The sequence below is a fragment of the Ixodes scapularis genome, unplaced genomic scaffold, assembly GCF_016920785.2.
Source record: "Ixodes scapularis isolate PalLabHiFi unplaced genomic scaffold, ASM1692078v2 PGA_scaffold1__304_contigs__length_218370807, whole genome shotgun sequence".
Classification (NCBI taxonomy): domain Eukaryota; kingdom Metazoa; phylum Arthropoda; class Arachnida; order Ixodida; family Ixodidae; genus Ixodes; species Ixodes scapularis.
This window is the reverse complement of record NW_024609846.1, coordinates 164,876,781-164,897,770: the sequence shown is the minus strand read 5'-3', so window position 1 is coordinate 164,897,770 and position 20,990 is coordinate 164,876,781. Positions and strand designations below refer to the sequence as shown.

Below are 20,990 nucleotides of genomic sequence, written 5' to 3'. Positions count from 1 at the left end.
GCCGTCGAAAAAGCGCTAGCCATGGAAGCAGCAAAAAAGAACGTCGCTGAAACACATGCGTCAGAACCTAGAGTTTCGGACGTACACAAGGTGAAGGCCGTCGCGGAGGCGAACGTGACGCAGCGAGAATGCTATCGCTGCGGCTCAGTGAAACATGGAAGCCGGGTATGCCCGCACATTGCGGATATCTGTTTCAAGTGTAACAAGAAGGGGCATGTCCAAAGAGTGTGTCATGCTGACAAAGAAAAGAAAACGAAGTGGGCGCCACGTAAGGCGATGAAGAAACTGGTTCCTGTTCAAGACCCAGTTGGCATGAAGGAAATGACCACGTCTGGTATGGAACCAATAAAACTCACATTAAACGTGCAGGAAGTTGCCTTGGAAATGGAACTGGACACAGGAGCAACTGTTTCTGTCATGTCACTGCAACAGTTTCGTCAGATATCTCCTTCAACAAAGATCATGCCGACGACGCTCAAGCTGCGCACGTTCAAGGGAGACATCGTTCAGCCCGTCGGGGTTGCTCACGTTGACGTGCAGTACGGACAGCAGAGGACCGAGCTTCCCCTCTACATCACAAGAGAAAAGGGACCACCTCTGCTCGGCCGGCAGTGGCTGCAAGCGATCCGATTGGATTGGAACCGGATTTTCGGGATCAACAGCATTGCCAGGTCAGATGTTTTGGCGCTTTCCGAACAACGCACAAAGCTTGGTGTGCTTCTGGACAAGTACCAAAATCTGTTCAATAAAGACCTGGGAACTATTGCTGAAGAAAGGGCAGAGCTGACGCTAAAAGAAGGTCACGTACCGAAATTCCTCAAGGCAAGAAACGTGCCGTTTGCCCTACAGCCTGCTGTCGAGGCTGAACTAAAGAAGATGCAAGACATGGGCGTCATAACACCAGTCACAACGAGTGATTATGCGACGCCGGTTGTGCCAGTAGGGAAGAAGGACGGTGGAATAAGGTTGTGCAGTGACTACAAGACCACCGTGAATCCTTGCCTTGACACTGACCAGTATCCGCTCCCGAGAGTCGACGACTTGTTCGCAGCGCTTTCAGGAGGCCGGGAATTTTCGAAGATTGATTTAAACCGGGCTTATCACCAGGTGGTGATGGCTGAAACGTCGAGCAAGTACCTAACTTTAAATACACACAAAGGACTGTTTGCCGTAAACAGGTTACCGTTCGGAGTCTCCTCGGCACCAGCCATTTTTCAGAGAATCATGGACACAATGCTGAAAGATCTGAAAGGCGTCAGTTGCTACTTGGATGACGTCCTCATCACCGGTAGGACGCCGGAAGAGCATTTGGCCAATTTGGAAGCAGTCCTAAAGCGGTTGTCAGAGCGTGGAGTTCGTGTGAAGAAGGAAAAATGCGCGTTTTTCCAGAAGGAGCTGCGTTATCTGGGCCACGTGATCAGTGCTGCAGGTGTCAGCACGACGCCAGAGAAGATTGAGGCTCTGCTGAAGGTTGCTGCACCCCCAAGCAAGCAGCAGCTCCAGTCATTCCTGGGTATGGTAAATTACTACGGGAAGTTTGTTCCACGATTATCAACCCTGGCGAGCCCGCTCTACAGGCTGCTGCGTCAAGACCAGCGCTGGTGTTGGGACAAAGCGTGTCAAGCAGCGTTCGAGGAAATCAAGACAGCGCTAGCAACACCATCGATTCTGGCACACTACGACCCAAGTAAGCCATTGCAAGTTGCGTGCGACGCATCCCAGTATGGCATAGGCGCTGTTCTGTCTCATGTGACTGAAGATGGAAGCACTCGTCCTGTGGCGTATGCATCACGCACACTGACCGAAGCTGAAAAGAAGTACAGCCAACTTGAAAGGAGGCACTAGCCATTATTTTTGGGGTCAAAAAGTTCCACTTATACATCTACGGCCGAGTTTTCACTCTCGTCACGGATCACAAACCGCTGCAGACTATTTTGGGTTCAAAGACAGGCATTCCGTCTATTGCGGCAGCACGGTTGCAGCGCTGGGCTGTTACCTTGTCAGCGTACAAGTACTCGTTGGTGTACAAGAGATCCAGTGACAATGCAGAGGCCGAGTTTTGCTCTAGGTTCCCTCTCGAAAGTGCGAAAGACGATAGTGGCGAGGGCGAAGAGTCCTTCTATGCACTGAGGCTAGAGTCAATGCCGGTGTCCTCTCAGGAGATTGCACGCGCTACGTCGCGCGACCCGTTACTTTGTCAAGTACTTGAATACACAAGCATGGGTTGGCCGACGCACGTGCAAGAACAACAACTCAGACCGTTCTTTGACAGACGCTTGCAGATGAGTGTTCATCAAGGGTGCCTAATGTACGGCATGAGGGTTGTTGTTCCGTCCCAGCTGCAGGAGCCCGTGCTCGACGAACTGCATCAAGGCCATCCCGGCATCGTGCGAAGTAAGGAGCTGGCTCGCAGCTATGTTTGGTGGCCATCAACTGACTCAGACCTTGAAAGAAAGGTACGAAGCTGCCAAGCATGCCAGGAACAGTGTAATGATCCATGCAAAGCGCCTCTTCACCCCTGGGCATGGCCGACAGCACCGTGGAGACGACTACACCTGGACTTTGCAGGCCCGTTCCGCGGAACCATGTTCCTAGTCGTGGTGGACGCGCACTCAAAGTGGTCAGAGGTGTTCACCATTCAGAGCACTACGACCGAGCGCACTGTGAGGTGCCTACGAGAACTTTTCTGCAGGTTCGGAATTCCGGAAACAATCGTTTCAGACAACGGGCCGCAGCTGGTGTCCGAGGAATTCAAGGTGTTCATGAGGAACAACGGAGTCAGACACGTCGTGGGCGCCCCATAAAACCCAAGCACAAACGGCCTGGCAGAACTGTTTGTGCAGACACTGAAGTCTGCACTACGCAAGTCATCCGCTGGTGAGTCTCTGGAAGAAGCATTGCAACACTTTTGCTGACGTACCGGAGTACCCCACATTCTACAACAGGAGAGACGCCAGCAAACTTGTTGATGGGCAGAAGATTGCGTTCCAGGTTGGATGTAATCAAGCCTACGGTAGAGGGGAAAGTGATCCACAAGCAATTTATACAAAGTAAGCAACGGAGGACAAGCAGAGAAGAAATCTGCCCTGGTGACAATGTCCTAGTGCGAAATTACAGGAGTTCGCCGAGGTGGTTACGTGGTACCGTCCTCAAGAAGACTGGTCCAGTATCTTACCAAGTCCAGGTTACCACGCCTCGAGGCAAGTTCATCTGGCGTCGGCACCTCGATCAACTTTTGAGCCAAACACGGCCAACGGCAACGCCGGTACCTTCGGACACCGACGACGCTGAGGGGTTCCTGGTCTTTTCACCAGGCGAGCCAAGTGTCCCGGCCACGGTACAAGAGCATGGGCCACAGCAGCCTCACACCATCCCGCAACGGGATCCCGTACCTCCTACAGGCCGATCTACTTCTGAAGGACGCTACCCATCGAGAGAACGGCGTCCGCCTGACAGATACCAAGCTCGCTCCTAACTTTTGTATAATACTGCCGTTGGCGCTGCTACGTAATTAAAGGGGGAGGAGTGTTGTGTAGTTACCGCCAAGCGCGCGCTACTGGGACTATATACTTCGTTTCAGCTTCGGTCCAGACGCAGCCAATGCTACAAGCGCGAGCGTGTGGCCCAGAACAGTGCTTGCACTGCACGAGCGCGCGTGCTTGCCAGGGGTGCTGAAAGCCCGGAGCTCGCGCTTGTAGCTTTGGCTGCGTCTGGACCGAAGCTGAAACGAAGTATAGTGGCGGCGCTTTAGTTCCTTCGCTCTTCTTCTTTATCGTCGTGTCAGTTTGATAGCACGAGAGGTTCGTTCTAGTTCCACGCTCCATGGAATAAACCTCGGGCCATGGTCCTCCGGTCTACTGTGTCTGTTGCCCCGTCAAGACACGACAGAGGTCACGCGACCTTGGGGTGACCTTAGGAGGGGTCACGCGACCTCGAGGGTCACGTGACCTTGTGGTGACCTTGAGAGGGGTCACGTGACCTTGGGGGGCCACGTGTCTGGGGGTCACGTGACCTTGGGGTGACCTTGGTTACGCCGACGGCGACGCCGACGCCGCTCAAGCCGGAAACGGGCGCCTAAGAGCTGCGCTCTAAAAAACAACTTTGACTTCTATGCTTAGTTCATTGAATAAAGACACAGGTTATTTGACATTTATGAAACCCAAGAGAACTCTGGTGTGCAAAACAGAAATGTTTAGTTAAAACGCCTTTGCTGTTGTTTCCAGTATTTTCATAACGAAAATGAGTTTGCTTGGTGGTGAGACACTTTACGTAGTACTGTGCGCATTCCTAAAAATGTACCTAAACATTAGCACCTTCATTATACATTGTAGAATGGAAGCACTCATTTTAAACTCAAATTCAGTAAATGTTATTGCGATGGCGAGCAAGGATTAATGGTGACCTGTTTATTAACCATTATATTAAGAAAAACCACGACAAAGTGTAGGAAAGAGTTTGTCTACGGCATATATCGAATTGGTTTGATCCCTTCGCACAGAAATGAGCCGCACATTTGATCACTGAAAACTGGTTATCTATCTTCCTTACCATTTTGAATGGAATAGGCAATATAGATGATAAATAAGATTCTAACCAATGTTCCGTGCAGATGCCCACGGGAGTTCAGATATACAGGGCATGCACATTTATTTGTTATATGGTTTGTGTCGATGTCATCAGTATTAGCTTCCTGAAATTCGAACAAATATATCTTTGGATCTATAATGACACAATAGCAAAATGGTACATATAATAACAAACACAGATTACTTTAAAATACGTTGCGTCTTAACTATAGACATTTGTTGTTTACTCTTGTTACCAGCCACCTGGTAGGCATATCCTGTATGGAGGACAAAAAAGTAATAAATCATTTCAGCCTGCAAATAGTAAAAAATATAGAGTGAAAGCAAAACGAGAATGGGTCACGGTCACGTCAATATCCTAAATATCTATTGACGTTGGGACGACAAAACAATCTTTTCGCCCAGACTGGAAGTGACGACAATTCAAGATGGCGGCGCCCTTGCGAAAAAGGTCTATAATGAGAACAAGGTATAAAACAAAAAATACAGAGACACTTAAGACTGCTGGAATGCGGAAACATTATAGTCCCTTTGGTGAAATGATTCGGTGATTCGGTGTGTGTGTGTTTGCGTATACGTTTGCTACACACCAAAAACCTTCGAACCATTTCAATTCAGAATGATGAATTAGTTACGAGGTGACGTCTAAATATGGCTGCGACGTGACGCGCGCAATGTCGCACGCACTAGGCACACCTTTAGTCAGCCAGAACCATGGAGCAGCCCTGGCGTCGGGGAAGCGTGCTCGTCTCGCACCCCCGAGGCCCGAGTTCGATTCTCACCAAGACCGAAATGTACGAAACTTTCCTTTCAAAGCCATTCGTTTACCTTGTTTTCAGGAATATCCCTGAGAAATTTGACGTCAATCCGAGCATTTATGGCGTGTTTTTACACTTTTGCGCTGTCAGCCATTTTTGGCAGCATCACTCGGTCACGCCGCCGCCGTCGCCTGATTTTCGCCTAATGGGGCATATAATGCTTTCGCATTAAAAATACTTGGGGAACGAAAAGCTATTTCATAACTATTTATTTATACAAGGTGAAACAGAGCACAATATTTTGAGCACGTAGCTCGCATGCGAAAACCAACAAAATGTCTTAAAAACCTTTGGAAGCCGCAGTTCTTCCTACGGATACCTACTATGCCTCCCTCAAAATGTATAAAATAGCGGAGTGGTTTGGAACTACATCATTGCTGTGGCGCGACATAATCTTTCGTGAGACGGTATCAACATGAAATTGCAGCGATAAAAGAAATCTTCGAAACCGATTGAGAGAAACATGGCCTCTTATATTAACCCTAAGACGACCTGTAGGCGAAAGCCCAAGTGCCAATGCATTAAAGGCAAACACATGATTTACTTTGACTCTTCTTTATTCGCTTTGTGATCCTTAATTTCATTGCCTCTAATTCGCCTGAGTGATCTCGTAAACGTGATAGCGAACCTGCGAAAACTGCGCGCTCTCTGAGCACATTTGGCGCAGTTTCCTTGGCTCACTCGGATCGTGGCGTCGGCTGTGGTCCCGGTGTAGCGAACCTCCGAAAACGGCGCGCAATCTTACGACGCACTTTTGGCGCCCTTTCATTGGCTCACCCGGATGGTGGCGTCGGCTGTGGTCCCGGTGATAGCAAATTTCCGACGACAGAGCGCTCCCTGACGACGCACTTTTGACGCACTTTTGCCGTGTTTTTGTCGTTTTCGTGTCGTCGACGTGTTTTCGCTAAAGAACCTTGAAGGTCGACTAAACGATGAGACATATAAGGCTTTCGCCTAATTTCAAATTGCTCGTAGCTTGAAATCCATTCTGGGGTTTTGCTTTCATCTATTTTGCGAATCATTTTCTCTTCCGTTGGGAATATATGTGAAACTTCGGTAACCCGGCACAACACCCATAAGGTGCTAATCCTAAAATTTGCTGTAACCACTTTCGCTCTCGAGAGACGAAGTGAAAATAAAGAATCGTGTCTCGTCTCCCCATATCCAGCGACCTTCTACGTGGCACATCCACTATCTTGCTTTTCTTTGCATGCGTCTAGCGTCTGATAAAGTTAATCGTCCCATCGCGTAATCTTTTCCTTTTTTTTGTTTTTGATAACATGTTTTCGCTGCAACCTATACCACACTTCAATTTTGGCCGCTTTGAACAAAAACTAGGGAAGTGACGACGCACAAACACACACACACACACACAAAAGAAAAAACAGAAAAGAAAACCGAAGCCCTAGTGGAATTTCGACCCCCTTTGTGACATGGTCTTGAAACCTCTCTCGTCTTCCGCCATGGGTTACACCTCAAACCAACGTGCTCCTTTTGGGTTCCCTGGGGGTGCTGACGGCGGCACGTGGGATAAAAATGCATATTGTTTCCAGGCTGTTTTCTTTTGAACGGGGCGCGCGCAAGATCAGTCTCTGTGATCGCCGCGTAAATCCACCTCGAACGCGTAAATGGAAAGCATTAGAAAATCGTTGAGCGTATGTATTTCCATGAGTCCGCGTAATTGCCGCAAGTCATTTTGTAGCCACTATCATTTGACATTTACCGTAAATGCAGACTATACTTCCTTTCAGCTTAGGTCTGAGCGCGGCCGATGTTATGAGCCGAAGGGCCAATCAAATAGCCAAAAAAGCACAACGTCATGGCGTGCTCTCTGCAGTTGATAGGACCAGCCGTTATCTGCCGTCTCTCTGTGCGTGTTCCTTCGCCGGCTAGTTCTATCAAGCGCAGAGAGCACGCCATGACGTTGCGCTTTTTTGCGCTGTTTCATTGGCCCTTCGGCTCATAACATCGGCCGCGCTCGGACCGAAGCTGAAACGAAGTATAATTTGCGGGTCCCACTAGAGGGCAGAGGTGCACAACATACGGCCCGCGGGCTGCCTGTGGCCCGCGCGCGCTTTTCTAGCGGCCCACGGCCCGGTTCAGCGCAGAAAGTTGCTTACTACCAATCCACCGAGCACCCGCCCTGTTTGGCAAGCAGCAGTGAAACTTTCTGACCTACTTTTCTCCGTTTTCGGCGAAGGAATTATGATTTCTGATTTCAATATTTTCCTCTCCAATAAAGCAGCGTGTGCAACCGCCCCTGTCCTTGGTGTGGTTCTGTCTCAACATGTCTGTACACGGAACGCGAAAACTTCTTGATCTCTCTCAACAGATCACCTTCCCTCTTTCACCACGGAGGCTACCAAACCTTTCCCTTCCTGTTGGGATAGTTAGAAGTTCCATCGTCGGATCGAAGGACTCCGATCCGACGATGCAACTGGAGCTCATCGACCTCCAGTGTCCACCAGCTCTGAAAACTATGCATCGCGAATCTCAGCTCCATGAGTTCAACAAAAACCTGGACAAGAACAAGCACCGAAGCTTGGTGGACCAAGCCTTGAAACCGTCGTCACTTCTCGGGAGCACGTATGTTTGTGAGCAGACCCACTCACTGATAACTCTCAACAAGAACCGTCTTCGATCTGCCATGACGAACGTGACATTGCGAGATATGCTAAAGACGTTAACGAGTGCGATGACACCTGATATCGGAAGCCTGACCGCAGCCAATATATGCAACAAGTCGCACTAGCTCCGGTCCCCACAGCTAATCCCCACGCCTAATTTTTTAGTTGTGCACCCCTGCACGCCAAACAGGCCGGTGCGTAAATGAAAGTGCGAGAGAACACGCAGCAGCTATCACACAGACGCCGTCTGGACATTTGGCAGTACATTGTGATCGATGCCCGTGCACCCCTTATTCTAATACACAACCATCCTTGGATGGCAAAGAGAAAACACAACTAGAAAAATTTACGAAGCGTTTGTCATCAAAACAAGGGGCGCCGACTAATGTATCAGTGAGCCGTCTGTGGCCCTGTTAGATAAGGAAATGTTATTTTTAATAAGAGAGTGGGGTGGCTGAAAATGACGTGGTTTTATTAAGGTATTTAAGCCAGTGCGTTTTCTAATAAACTTCATAATGCGAGTGCGCTCAGTCTTGTCGTCACATTCTTCACTTTGTTCCCGTCATTCGATGATTCTGTCCAATTTACCTAATTATTTTTAATTATTTCTCATATTTCTTTCGAAGGTGTCCGGTGGGTTAAAAAGCTAACGAATGCAGTTTTCTTGTCGTTTGACCGCAAACTTTTATTCGGGCGAAAAGGAAGTCGGCCCTTAGCAGACGACGCGTAGCATTAGCAGTGCTCTGCGCCGAAAGCGTGTTGCGTCAAAATGGCGGTCGTTTCCTCTTTGCTCACTCCTCCCTCTCGCTCCTTAGGCGCTCTCCCTCCTTTCATTCACTTTTCTCCTTTCCAGCGCCTTCGTCGCCACGCCTACTGGCCAGACTATCCCAATATACTACTCTGGTCGTGCCTAGTTAAGGAATGGCTGATTATTACAAAGAAGCGGGTTATAGCAATATATGACTTTATGAGCCACAAGAAGTGTGCAAGAAATGTTGTGTGATATATCTTCACGGCCTTCATTCATTTTCTTCCTCTCTAGTATGCAAGGAACATTTTTATGTCCGCAAGCAGTAAGGCATCATGATACGGGTGGCGTTATGAGGCGGCGAGTTTGTTATCGAGTTTGTTATCCAAGTGTCCAAAGAAGTGGCCGGAGATGATGGTGGCATCCAAGGAATGGTGGTGCCGCCTGCCTACTCTCCGCGCCCTTACTGAGTATCGCAGCGTAATGTTTTTGTATTGACGAGGAGATTGAATGTTGCAGAGAGCTTTGCGCGGTTCATTGAAGCATCCATGCTTTACTAATGCAAGTGTACCCGGAACGCGTAAAACACGTCAGGGTGCTCACGGTCTTAGGTTAAAGCAAGTGCCTGCTTGAACCATATTTTTAACTTGCTTCGCTGAAAGTCCACTGAAACCTGCACTTTGTGAGTCGGTGGGCGTCACTCGCAGATTTCACACATGGGGGACTACGAGGGCGGCGGAGGTTCGGGCGCCGCCAACACGACCAGCGAGAACCAAAGTTACGACTCTGCCATGGTCAGCGTCACGCTGGCAGAGCTGCACGAGATGGCTCCGGAGGTAAGCCACTCTCCCACCCATTGTGTATCTCCACCGAGCTTAGAAACGAATCTCAGTGGTAGGAAAAAAAAATGGAAGCTGCATTTCTATATATCTACTAAACCGTCATATGATGCAGAATTGAAATGTATGAAAATAGTGGGCATCGAAACTTTTCTATTGGCACACTGATTAATCACAAGACATCACGTGGCGTCACTTCAAGTTGCGGACGTCACGTGTTGCCATGACGCCACGTGATCTATATCTTGCGATATGGTCACGTCACTTCACGTCCAGCTGCACCACGGCTTGGCACCAAATGTTTCTGCACCACGGCTTGACACCAAAGCGACGTCACGGGGCAGCACGACCTCGCACCGTGAAAGAAGTGATGTGCTATGCGCGCAACTTACGAGCATGAATTCTGTGCAAAATTCCGTTTTTCTTTTTCGACCAGCACGGCGGGAGGGTCAGGACGGAGGTTTGGGCACCAGCGATTCGTGCTTCACCCCAAATAAGGTGTCATCACGCTCGGGGTCTCTCAGTTGACTTATGCATTTGGGCCGTAGTTCCGTGGTAAAAAAAAATCAAAAGAAGGAAATCATGCTTCTTAGAGCATCAATAACTTGCACGACAAGGAAGAGCTAAGACGGAATCTTCGCCAGACACCATTGTGGCCCTGTTGGTTTTATTTGTATATTTTCTTTGGCAAAGGTGCTACAAAGTGGTGAAAAAGTATGCACGCCAAAATGACGACAAACATTGGGTAGCAAAATAATATTGAAAGTACAAAATTATTCTAGAGAGCACATAAACGCCCCTATCAGACGGCACCTAAAATGGCATTTACACCAAATGACATTCAGTGTAAATGTCATTTCGGCAGTGTCACGCGGCAACTCAAGTGGCAACTCAAGTGGCAACGTAAACGTCATTTTATATAAACCGAGTTCCCCAAACTGATTTACAACACCCAAGTCGTAATCTCGTGGCAGCGCTCGACATATTTTACGGGGTTAAAAGAAAATGAAGTCATAATACACCTGCCAGAAATATTTTTACATCGCTTTAATTACGAAAATAATATTTTTAACGTATATTTCGCACACACCTTACGCTCCTAATTGTTTAACATACTCACGGCTCCAGATATCCAGAAGGCTTAATGGCTCTGAACCTGCCATCAGCACGCTGCGGTCGGCTCTCGGTTCGGTGGTTGCAGTTGCGCTCAACATTTACCCGTTTTTACGATGTCGGAAGGAGCGTCTGCCGCAACCTGTCAACTGGACAACCCGAGAGACGTCAGTACTCGAACCATGTGAGACAAGCGCCTCGAAGGTCTTCGGTAGCAGAAGCAAAACGGCGGGCTCTGGGCCGGCATATAGGCGTTTTAGAAGCCCTCGGTTTCCTCAAAACATGCGCCGCAGTCCACCACAACACCGAAACCTTAAGCAACATGTTTCGGTAAGGCATAACTTTGATGGCGGGCGTAACCTGCCAAGCCAACAGGAGCACGCAAAAAAATTAGCGAAAAGGGGGCGTCCGCCTAGTCTTTGTTTTGCGTGTTTGGGCCGTCGCAGCCCTGCGTACCTCGAACGAGTTCATTGCACGAGCGGCTTGGTCGTGGCTCATAGTAGCGGTCTTCGCTAGCAGCGCTTTAAATTTCGCGTTTTTTGCTCAGGCAACAAATACCTCCCGAGGTTGGTTGACATGCTTTGTCAAATGTACCACTTCCGAGAAGAGATTCTGGCAAGAATGCAAGACGACAAAAAGAGGTTACTTTCTTTTTAAGTGGTACGAACATTGTAAAGGGTCTGTTCTTTTAATACATGTAGTGTAGGTATTCGAAACCGTAACATTTCACCGGCTTTTACATTCCTATTGACATGGTCCAAAAATAAATAATAAACGCTTCATGAAGTCAGTCTCTCAATGTTTTTATTTCTAGCTTTCTTTAATATGAGGTTGGATAATCCCATACTGTTTCTAAGCTAGATATGCTACGTGTGTTTACATTTAAGCATCATATCACTAGGAATACGATCCGTGCACAACTTTGAATTCCAAAACATTCTAAAAATTGTTTAATAATGTATTGCATATATGCATTGAATACAGTTGCTTGCTGCACAGTTGCCACTTCAAATATCTACATGTTCCAGAAAACATCTACTGCTTAGGGCCACCATAGAAGTTGGCAAAGTGAGCTGGCAACATTACAGAGAAATCTACAAGTTCCTGGGATCGCCGCCTCTGAATAACAAGCCGCAGTTTCTTTCAGCCATGAACACTTGTGTGACATTCTCCTCACTTGTTTTCAAACGTGTGTGCAAAAGCACTGCAGAAAGCGACCTGTCTGAGGAGCTTTCTGGAAAAGCAGCAATAAAACAATTTTGTGGGGCTGAGGAGGACAGTGCAATAACCAGCATCAGGGCCGCCACTGGTATTGACTTCAAGTGACCTGAGACCAATGGCAATGTCAGTGATTATGCTATGAGTTGCAGAACAGGCCGACGAAGCAATGGTATAAGGGCCGGCGCAAGCAGTAATGTGCAGCTGACAAGAGTGAAAACGAAGAGGCCACATAGTCGTAGAAGCTACTTCGGCTCGGCTTTAAAGCAGCCCGACATGCTGCAATAGGGCACCCAAAACATGCAAGTCACTTGCAGCAGCAGTGGTGGTATACCTAAATAAAACGACTGAGCAAGGAGTTGTATTCTATATTGCTGTTGCATCTTTAGCTGAAGGTTTCCGTCCTGGAACCAGAATGGAGCATTGAAATTCTCCTATGTGGGGCGCTCACATCCAACAACTACATTCCAGTCGACCGTAGGGCCGTGTAACTTGCGGCGGGCGACAGCGAAAACCGTTATTATTGCTCTCACTGTTGTCTGTGTGCGTAAATGCGCCCTGCCTGCGACAAAGTTCTCAGTGCAAAGGCTGCCTTCTCCCACTTGGCTCAGTAAAGGTCCCAGCCCAGACGGAGAGGCGTCACAGGCCAGCAATATGGTGCCTGGAATGCGTCTCCGACTGGTGTGTTTACCGTGCCCAAAAACGTGGTGCCTCAATTTCCGCCTGATGACGTCATAAAAGTGTCATGCTGTCGCCGGTCGCGACCCTGGTGGTGTCTCAGCAGCTGTGGTGGATATGGCAGACGCCTGTTCTGCTGCAGGTCGCTCCCCACTGTGACAGTCCACGGAGGCTGCAGCAGCCGAAAGTTGGGACGCCTGGGACGCCGTGACGACAGCGACACTCGCGTTGGCTCGCGCTTTTCGCCAGCATTTCTACGGCCAAACACCAGGATCGCGACAGTCAACAGCATGACACTCCGGCTCCTGTGACGTCATTTGTTGCCACTTGGGGACCACTTTTGATGTATGGGCAGCATAGGACGCTAAACACACCAGTCGGAGACGCGTTCCAGGCACCATACCAGCACTATGGGATGTGACACATTGTAGGGTGCTACAACAGATAAATATCGTAGCAGACTCTTGCACGCTTGTACGCCTCTGCTTCCGTCATCGGTCAGGCCCACACCTTATTTTTATCCAGAAGCCGATGAAGCGGTACGAACACATGAGCGGCATCCTTCAGAGAACGATAATAAATGTTCAAAGCTCCCAAGAACGACTGTAGCTCTGTCTTGTTCGTCAGTTCCGGAGCTTTCTTGATGACCTCAACCTTTTCGGCCGAAGGACTGACGCCGTCCTTGGTGATACGGTGCCCCAGGTACGATACTTTCTGATTCAGAAAACGGACTTGTCAGCATTCAGACGCAGGCCGTCGTCCTGCATGCGCTGCAGCACCCTCTGCAACCGATCGTCGTGTTCAGGTAACGTTTGTCCGCCGATGAGAAGGTCATCCAAAAACACTGCACTTCTTCGAGGCCGTTCATGAGTTGTTTCATATAACGCTGGAAAATGGCCATAGCAAACTGTAATCTGGTCACCTTGAAAAGTTCCTTGTGTGTCGTTACAATGAACAACAGGGAAGTGTCCTCGTCGACGCCAAGTTGCTAATAAGCTTGATCTAAGTTAAGCCGGGAAAACGCTGAGCAACCTTCCAGCCTTGCTAGTAGCTGTCCCAGAGTGTGTAGCGGATACGTCTACCCCTTGACTACTGGGTTGAGTGTTCCCTTGTAGTCACCGAAAATCTTCATGTTCTCATTCTTCTTGAGAATCGGGACGAAAGGCGTCGCCCAAAGAGAGTGCTTGACCGGAACGTATAGATACCTTGTTCTATCAGCTTCTGAATGGCTTCGCCCACTTTCGGTCAAAGCGCGAAAGATACTTGACGTGCCTCGTGCAATTTAGGTGCTGCTTGATCCTCCACTTTAATTTGCACCGGGGGACCCTTGATCTTCCTCTGCTCGGGCATGAACACATCCGAGAAGCCCTCGAGGAGAGTTACCACCTTCGTCCCCAATCTGTGCCGCTAGCCTACAGCTGGACGGCTCTTCCCGTTACAGTTTTGGGAAACGGGGGCTCCATGAATTGGATAAAGCTCTTCCAAAAAGATGCCCAACGGTTGAAACCAGTCCCGTTCAAAAATGCTGATTCCGGCCCTCTTCGTGATGAGTAGCGGAAGCTGAGCGTCTCTGCCGCCATACTTGACCTGCACTTTTACCTCTCCCACGTGATGCCCAGGTTGCTGAGTCTAAGTTCGGACTCCTTTCGTGCACAGTCGAAGCGCCTACTTGGAGATTCCTAGCTTGCACATGGTCCTCAGGTTGACAGTGGAACATACGGAACCAGAGTCAACCTCCATAGATAGTTGGTTTCCGTTAACCGTGACGGTGGCCATGAACACTGGCAGGCCACTCGCAATGTGGTAAAGTCGGTACAGCCTGGTGCGTCCCGATTTGTCAGCACTAGACTTTCTTGGGCGGTTTGCGCTGCACTTTGCACGGTTCCTTGCCGCTTCCTTCTGACGGCAGGCTCGGACGATGTGTCCTTTACGCTCTGCTGAAATGGCACTCCGGGTTGCGGAAACCACAGTTTGTAGCGTCATGGTGTTCGTTGCAGCGAGAACATCGCCGTGTTACCAACTCTGAAGGAGGCTTCGGTGTTCCGTCCTGCTCGGTGCCACCCTTCGGCATTTGCTGAATGCGATGAAAGTCAGACGCTGACGGCACAGCCCACACCCTCCTTACGTGTTGTGCTTGTCGGGTAGCATACTCCCAAGCGACCGCAATCTCAAGCGCCTTTTTGAAGCCCAACGTTTGTTTGGCAAGGGGACGACGCTGCACCCCTTCGTCCGGAACGCCGCACACCAGACGGTCCCGTAGCATGTCTGACAAGGTTTCACCAAAGTCGCAATGTTCAGAGAGGCGGCGCAGGGCGGCGACGAAGTCCGCAATGGTTTCTCCCGGCTGCTGGCTGCGTTTATGAAACGTAAAGCGCTGAACGATCACCGACGGGCGCGGTGTGAAGTAGGCCGTTAGCTCTGACACAATGTCCGCGTAGGGAGGCTTTACCGGCGTCACCGGTACACACGACGAGCGTATGATGGCGTAAGTTGCCGGTCCACAAACGCTACAGAGGTCTGCGCGTTTTTGTGGCTCCTCGACAACGTTGTTCGCAGTGAAGATAAGGTTGAGTCGCTCGTGGTACAGGGACCAGGCTACAGCCCTGTCCGGGTCAAACTCTCCGAGATGTCCCAGCCGCCCCATGACGACAACGTTAGGCTCATCCTTTTCCGGCATGTGCTCTCGTCGTCGCCAAATCACCACGAAGCTGTCGTGGCTCCCAAAAGTGTGGTTGCGTGCCCCAGAGGTTGAGGTTCTTCCTTCTTGTCGCCACTCAAAACCTATATTCAGGCGGCTGACTTGGCTGTGCAGAAAAGAGGAGTTACATGTGAGGCACATGGTTCATGGCGAATACCCGGAATGGCGAACAGTTCGGTAAAACCAGCTTGGCTTGTCTTGGATTGACTTCCGCTGATTCGCCGATGTTGCCAGACGCACACACAACACTCACGATGCTATATTCCGTTCCACTTCAAGTGCTAGCTCCAGGCTTTTGAGGCCCTACCAAGCATGCACGCTCATGTAGTGGGAGCATCGTTCAGGGCAACATGCTCATGCTCATAGCTTCGGCTTCGCTGGCGCATAAAGTAAATGAAACCATAGCCCATGTGTCCACTCTAAATCTTCTGACAGTAGTAGGCTGACATTTAACCTTCACTAAAAGAAGTTGGGAGTGATGCCGATAACTTCGGGAAGGTCGTCACATGTACGAAAGTGAATGATCGACAAGCAGTTGCCTGGAAGATAATGTCCTGGGGTGGGTAAGGTTCGAGTATGTTGGATGTCAGCAGGAACACGTGGTTAAGCAGGGCCCGTGGGGACACTGTGGTCCCATTGACTTGGGCCATATGTGCATGGAGCGTCACTGCTTTTTGAATGCTAGCCAGTGCCAACCTCCGGAACATGGTTATGACACTGCCTCAGCATCCCAACGTTCAGTTACTGGATCTGGTAGCAGTGATCTAGTAGAGCCAGAAGAATCACTGTAGATGGATACAAACATTGCAACAGATGTATCAGTCCTCAATGCATTAAATATCTTGCACCTTAGACACATAATTCATAAAATTAAATATTCAATGGGGAAGCAGACCAGTCTAAATTTCGCCACGCAACTTTTCCCACAGAGCTAGCATGGAACATTTCTTTGAAACTCCAAAACATGGAGAGCCTTCTATAGCTTCTAAATATAGTACTTGAAGTGCTAGAAGCTGGCACTCTCATTCCTTGTTTAGAAACAGTTATTAGTCATTTTCACATCGTCAAGCATGCACACCGATTCCCGTTTTAATACAATTGGGAAGACGTTCAGTCGAGTTCTGTTTTATTCACATCAAATCCCGTTACAGAATAACTTTACAATGTTGCCAGGAGCTATATCAGTCAGTTTTGAGTGACAATCAGTAATAGGAAGACGCGTGATGTATTCTTGTAATATTTTTTTTGTAATTTTGTGAGTTTGAAACAAGGTCGCCTGAATTTTCTAAGAGCTAAAAAAACCGTGTAGTGATATGTATTGTACTAATTCAAACCTCAATATTTTTTAATAAATTGTATTTATTTACAATAAACTTTTTTTTATTTTTTGCAAAAACAGTACTTGACACCCTCTATTGCTTTGGTGCAGTGTTGTACACGTTCCTCAAAAAAAGGAACGAAAGCTCGTTCCTCGTTCCTTCTGATTTTTGGAACGCGTTCCCGTTACAAGTTACTTCTGTGAAAAAAGAACTCGTTCCCGTTACAGTTTAAAAAATGGAACGTATCGTTACATATACGTTACATTTGTATTTTGCTAATTACTATATTTAGTTTAATCAAGCAGAGTTTTTTTTTTTCTTTGTTTTATCTATCCCATTATTAGTCAACATACGTGTTTGCATGTCGTTATGGAAGGGCAACAGGAGAAGAAAACAAGCGGAAGCAGGGTTTCATCTGTTGATATATTCAAGTTAAAAATCTCAGCTTTTAACCTGATTCATGTTTGTTGTGGACGATTCAGACCAGCCGAATGTACTTTTCACAACATTGTATGAGTGTTTTACAGCAACCTCACACGTTTCAATTGAGCAAAGTCCCTTGTTCAAACTTAACAACAGTTGCTTCTCGGTGTTGCCGTCCGCAAGATGAGTAAGTCTAGGAGAGGGTAGGGCTTTTGGAAGGTCAGTCTTAAAAACTACAAATACTTCTTTGTAAGGTTGGCTTTGTTGTTCATTTTGAAGGGAGGGGGGGGGGGGGGGGGGAATAGAAGAAATCATTTTTTTTTGTATATTTTGAGTGACTAATGTTCGGGATACAAGGGTGCGTTCGGTGTCTGGAAGTCTGTGATCTTGTTGTAACTGTAGGTCCCGTTATGGATGTTCACAAGTGGCTGCAGTCGGCCTTAGATTTCTGGGTGTATGAGGACTCGTGGAACCAAAAAAAGTAGTGAGCTTCAAACAACCCTCTTTCTCTGTCTTTTCCTACGACTAAAAGCCTTGCTTTTTGTACCGCAGTTTCAGCACTCAAAAAAAAATCAGTGTCCACCAGCTCTCCTGCACCCGAAACTGTTAACAAGCGAGGACCACACAAAATAATCCACAAGGTTAGTAGCCAAAAAGGTAACGAGATCCTGCACTTCGTAAAGATATTGTTTTTGTACCTTCAAGATTTCCCTGTTCGAAACAAAATAAAAATAGCCCCACTGGACGAAAAAAAGGAACGCCGTTACTCTTTCCGTTCCAGTAAAAATGTAACGCGTTCCCGTTCCAGTTACAGCGATGCAAAATGGAACGGCAGCGTTCCTTCGTTCCTCCTAAAAGGAACGCGTTCCAGGAACGCCGTTCCTTGGAACGCCGTTCCGTACAACACTGCTTTGGTGGCCACGAGCTCTGGAACTTGACGTCACAGGTGGCAGCCGTCTCTATGACATGCGGGAATCCTGGGGCAGTTTGGTGATCCCGTGTGTGTTTAACCGTTCAGCGGTCTCGGCGGCGCTCACGATCTTCGGCCAATCGCGTCCGAGGACGGATGCGATCATGCAGTTGGCAGTGGGGTGCCCCACGACGAGCAAGTTGGGGATGGTTCTGTCCTATGCAGTGGAGTATGCTTTGCAGCGCCGACTCGCTTTCTCACTGGGGTGGTTCGGTGCACACAAGTCACCTGGCGAACCAAGCAGGCTATGTAGAGCCGACACGAATTCACAAGGGACCTTATTACATCGCCGGCATCGCCGAAATGGCTGCTTGAAGACGTAGTACGTTGCTACGAACGGCAGCCTGTCTTCAAATCAGCATTCATTTGCTGAGTATGTTTGGACGCCGTGTGTGCCACTAGTTGCTATAGCAGCACTACTCAACTGTTTGATAGAAATCTCTCCAAGGCAAAGCTCGCGGAATGCGTCTACGACGAAGATGACGGCTTTCTCAACAGCCGAAGACGCACAAACCAAGATCAACCGATATCGCCGTGATAGCAACGGTGGAAGCGCAATACGGCATCCAGGATCCCTCTCAGAAGTAGAAGTGAACACGGCAGAAGAAGGTCGAGCGGGAGGGACAACCAGAGCAAGTAAGCACTACCAAAATCACCGAAAGAACCGATAGCAAGCATGCTGTCAGCTGCAGTAGCGGAGGACGGGAGGCTCGGCTTACGGATTGGCTTATGACGACATTACGTTGGGCAATGAATTTTGACCGGCGCTTCAACTCGTGGTTGCCACAAAACATCTAGTTCTCGTCAGAAATCTAACATATTTAAAATTGGTGTGCACAACTTTCTTTCCCGGTTTTCTGGTATATTTTGCTGTCCCAGCAGACAACAGAAAAATAGTGTTTCGCCGTGTTAAAGTTGTTCATTGACGCTATGATTGACGCAAACTAGAGTCACTGTATGGGTTCCCAGAGTAACAAAACTCCGAAGGTTTGTTTTAGAACTGCGGCGCGGCGCTGAAACCGAAACCATGGCGCCGCCATCTTTGGTCCACGCGTCGACGGGGGTTGGAGCGCGGTGAAAGCTTTATTTAATCTGGTCGATGGGCTACACAAAATTTTCTGTGGTGCAGTGAGCAGCTTTCGTAGATAATTAACATCACGTTACATAATTTGCTCTCCGACCTTCTTTTTGCTTGGTTACGATGACAAGTCCAGCGTCAAGAATCGTAGGGACTGCGCTTTGTTTGAGGAGCTTTCTGCCGTCGGCTTTGTGCGTTTCGAATTGAGACTCTTCGAAGTGATCCTAGAAGTCATTGTAATTAGAAGACGAAGCATGTTGATGCAATCTGAACGGAAAACACTGTGATCTGACTGCTATTCGGAACCATTTCACGAAACTACGAGAGTAGCGAGAATATAAACTGCATGAAAGCAATTTTTCTCAGAGTCACAGGGACCCGCTTTCGCTCCGTACGTCACTCCAAGAGGCAATTGGATGCACGCGACCTTCTGTGGATTAGCTAAGTTTGCTACACATTTAAAATTAAGCGACGCGATATGCGACAGCAAGAGATCTGACTCAACACCGGTTCAAGCTTAGCCCGTCGCTTACAAAATCGCAAGAGCGTCGCTCGTGCGAAACCGAACACAGTTGACGCCTGTTCGACCGCGAGGCAACGAGCGATACGCGGAATGAACCAGCTGTAATCGGCACTCGCCTCACAAAGCTTGCTTGTTGCAGTGGGCTCGAAAACTGTGGCCAGCCAAGCCTTCTTCCTCCGTCTTGCAGTTGCGTTCTTTTTAAACGGGATCCAGAAGAGTCTCTTTTCGTCATCCAACCTGCTGCTGCACCCGAAAGCGCAACAAGCAGCCATTGTGCCACTAAGTATACAACCTCCTTACTCTTGACGTCGGTAACCGCGTGGAAAAGACGGCGCGTAAACGCGCGTTCGATAAGCAGCAGAGCGTGCGTGTGTGCAACCGTTTGGTGGACCCAAGATGGTGGCGGTTAGAGCCGCTTGAAGCACTGATGGAGGTGAGTCTAGCGGTGCTTGTGTCACGTGATCGCTACCGTTCAATGATGCTCACCAAGCCAACACATGATCGGCTAGAGTGAGTATGTTGTCGGCAAAACGCAAAAAGAAAAGGAATGCGTTAGTCTCGAAACCCGTACAGTGACTCTAACGCAAACGTTCTTTGTTTGCCCGAGGCGACTTTGCGACCGCAATCGCAGTAAACATCACCTAAATGTCATTTGAGTTGTCGTCTGGCAGGTCCATTCTTGAATGTCATTTGAAAATCTGTACGTCGTTTGGCGTAAGTTGCATTTTAGGTGCCGCCTGACGGGACGATTGCGCAGCAATCTATTGGGGATTGTAACATTATTTTGAATAATTATTGAAGGGACTCGAGCGATAAAAAACAAAAGCAAATATGACAAAGGGAACGAAGAATGAAGATGACGAAGCCGACAGAGTCAGCGAAATGTGGCTGACCTTTAACATGATCTAAGTTCTCAGAAAAAGAGTGTTTTGAAGCTACTTCTCTTTCTTTAAAGGATAACCCCGGTCAAAAGTCGAAACAATATGAATGACGGACATCGATTCACAGGCGCTAAATATGATCACTGCCAAAATATTGCACTAATGGTAAACCCCGATCCACTCTAAAACCGATATTAAAAAAGTGAAAGCCGCTTACACCTCCCTGTAACGCCGAATTAGAGCGCAGCTCTTCAGGAGGAGGAGGGAAGGGTACTGGGGGGGTTAAACTAACCAGATGGGGTCACGTGACCCCCCAATGCCGATGATGTCATCACTGACGTCACTGATGACGTCATCAGTGACGATGACGATGCGGATACCGTGACGTCATTAGTGACGTCACTGATGACTTCACCAGTGATGATGACGATGCGAATGTCGGTGACGTCATCAGTGACGTCACTGATGACG

The 20,990-nt window shown here is 48.5% G+C and overlaps 1 protein-coding gene across 1 annotated transcript in view; it reads left to right on the top strand.

Moving 5' to 3' along the window:
- The window catches only part of LOC8026542 (neprilysin-1), a 98,391-nt gene that overhangs the window by 14,543 nt on the left and 62,858 nt on the right, over positions 1 to 20,990 (top strand). The window contains exon 6 of the mRNA XM_040209807.3: positions 9,487 to 9,615. Within this exon, the coding sequence (XP_040065741.2) occupies positions 9,487 to 9,615 (129 nt within the window). The remainder of the gene's footprint in view (positions 1 to 9,486; positions 9,616 to 20,990) is intronic.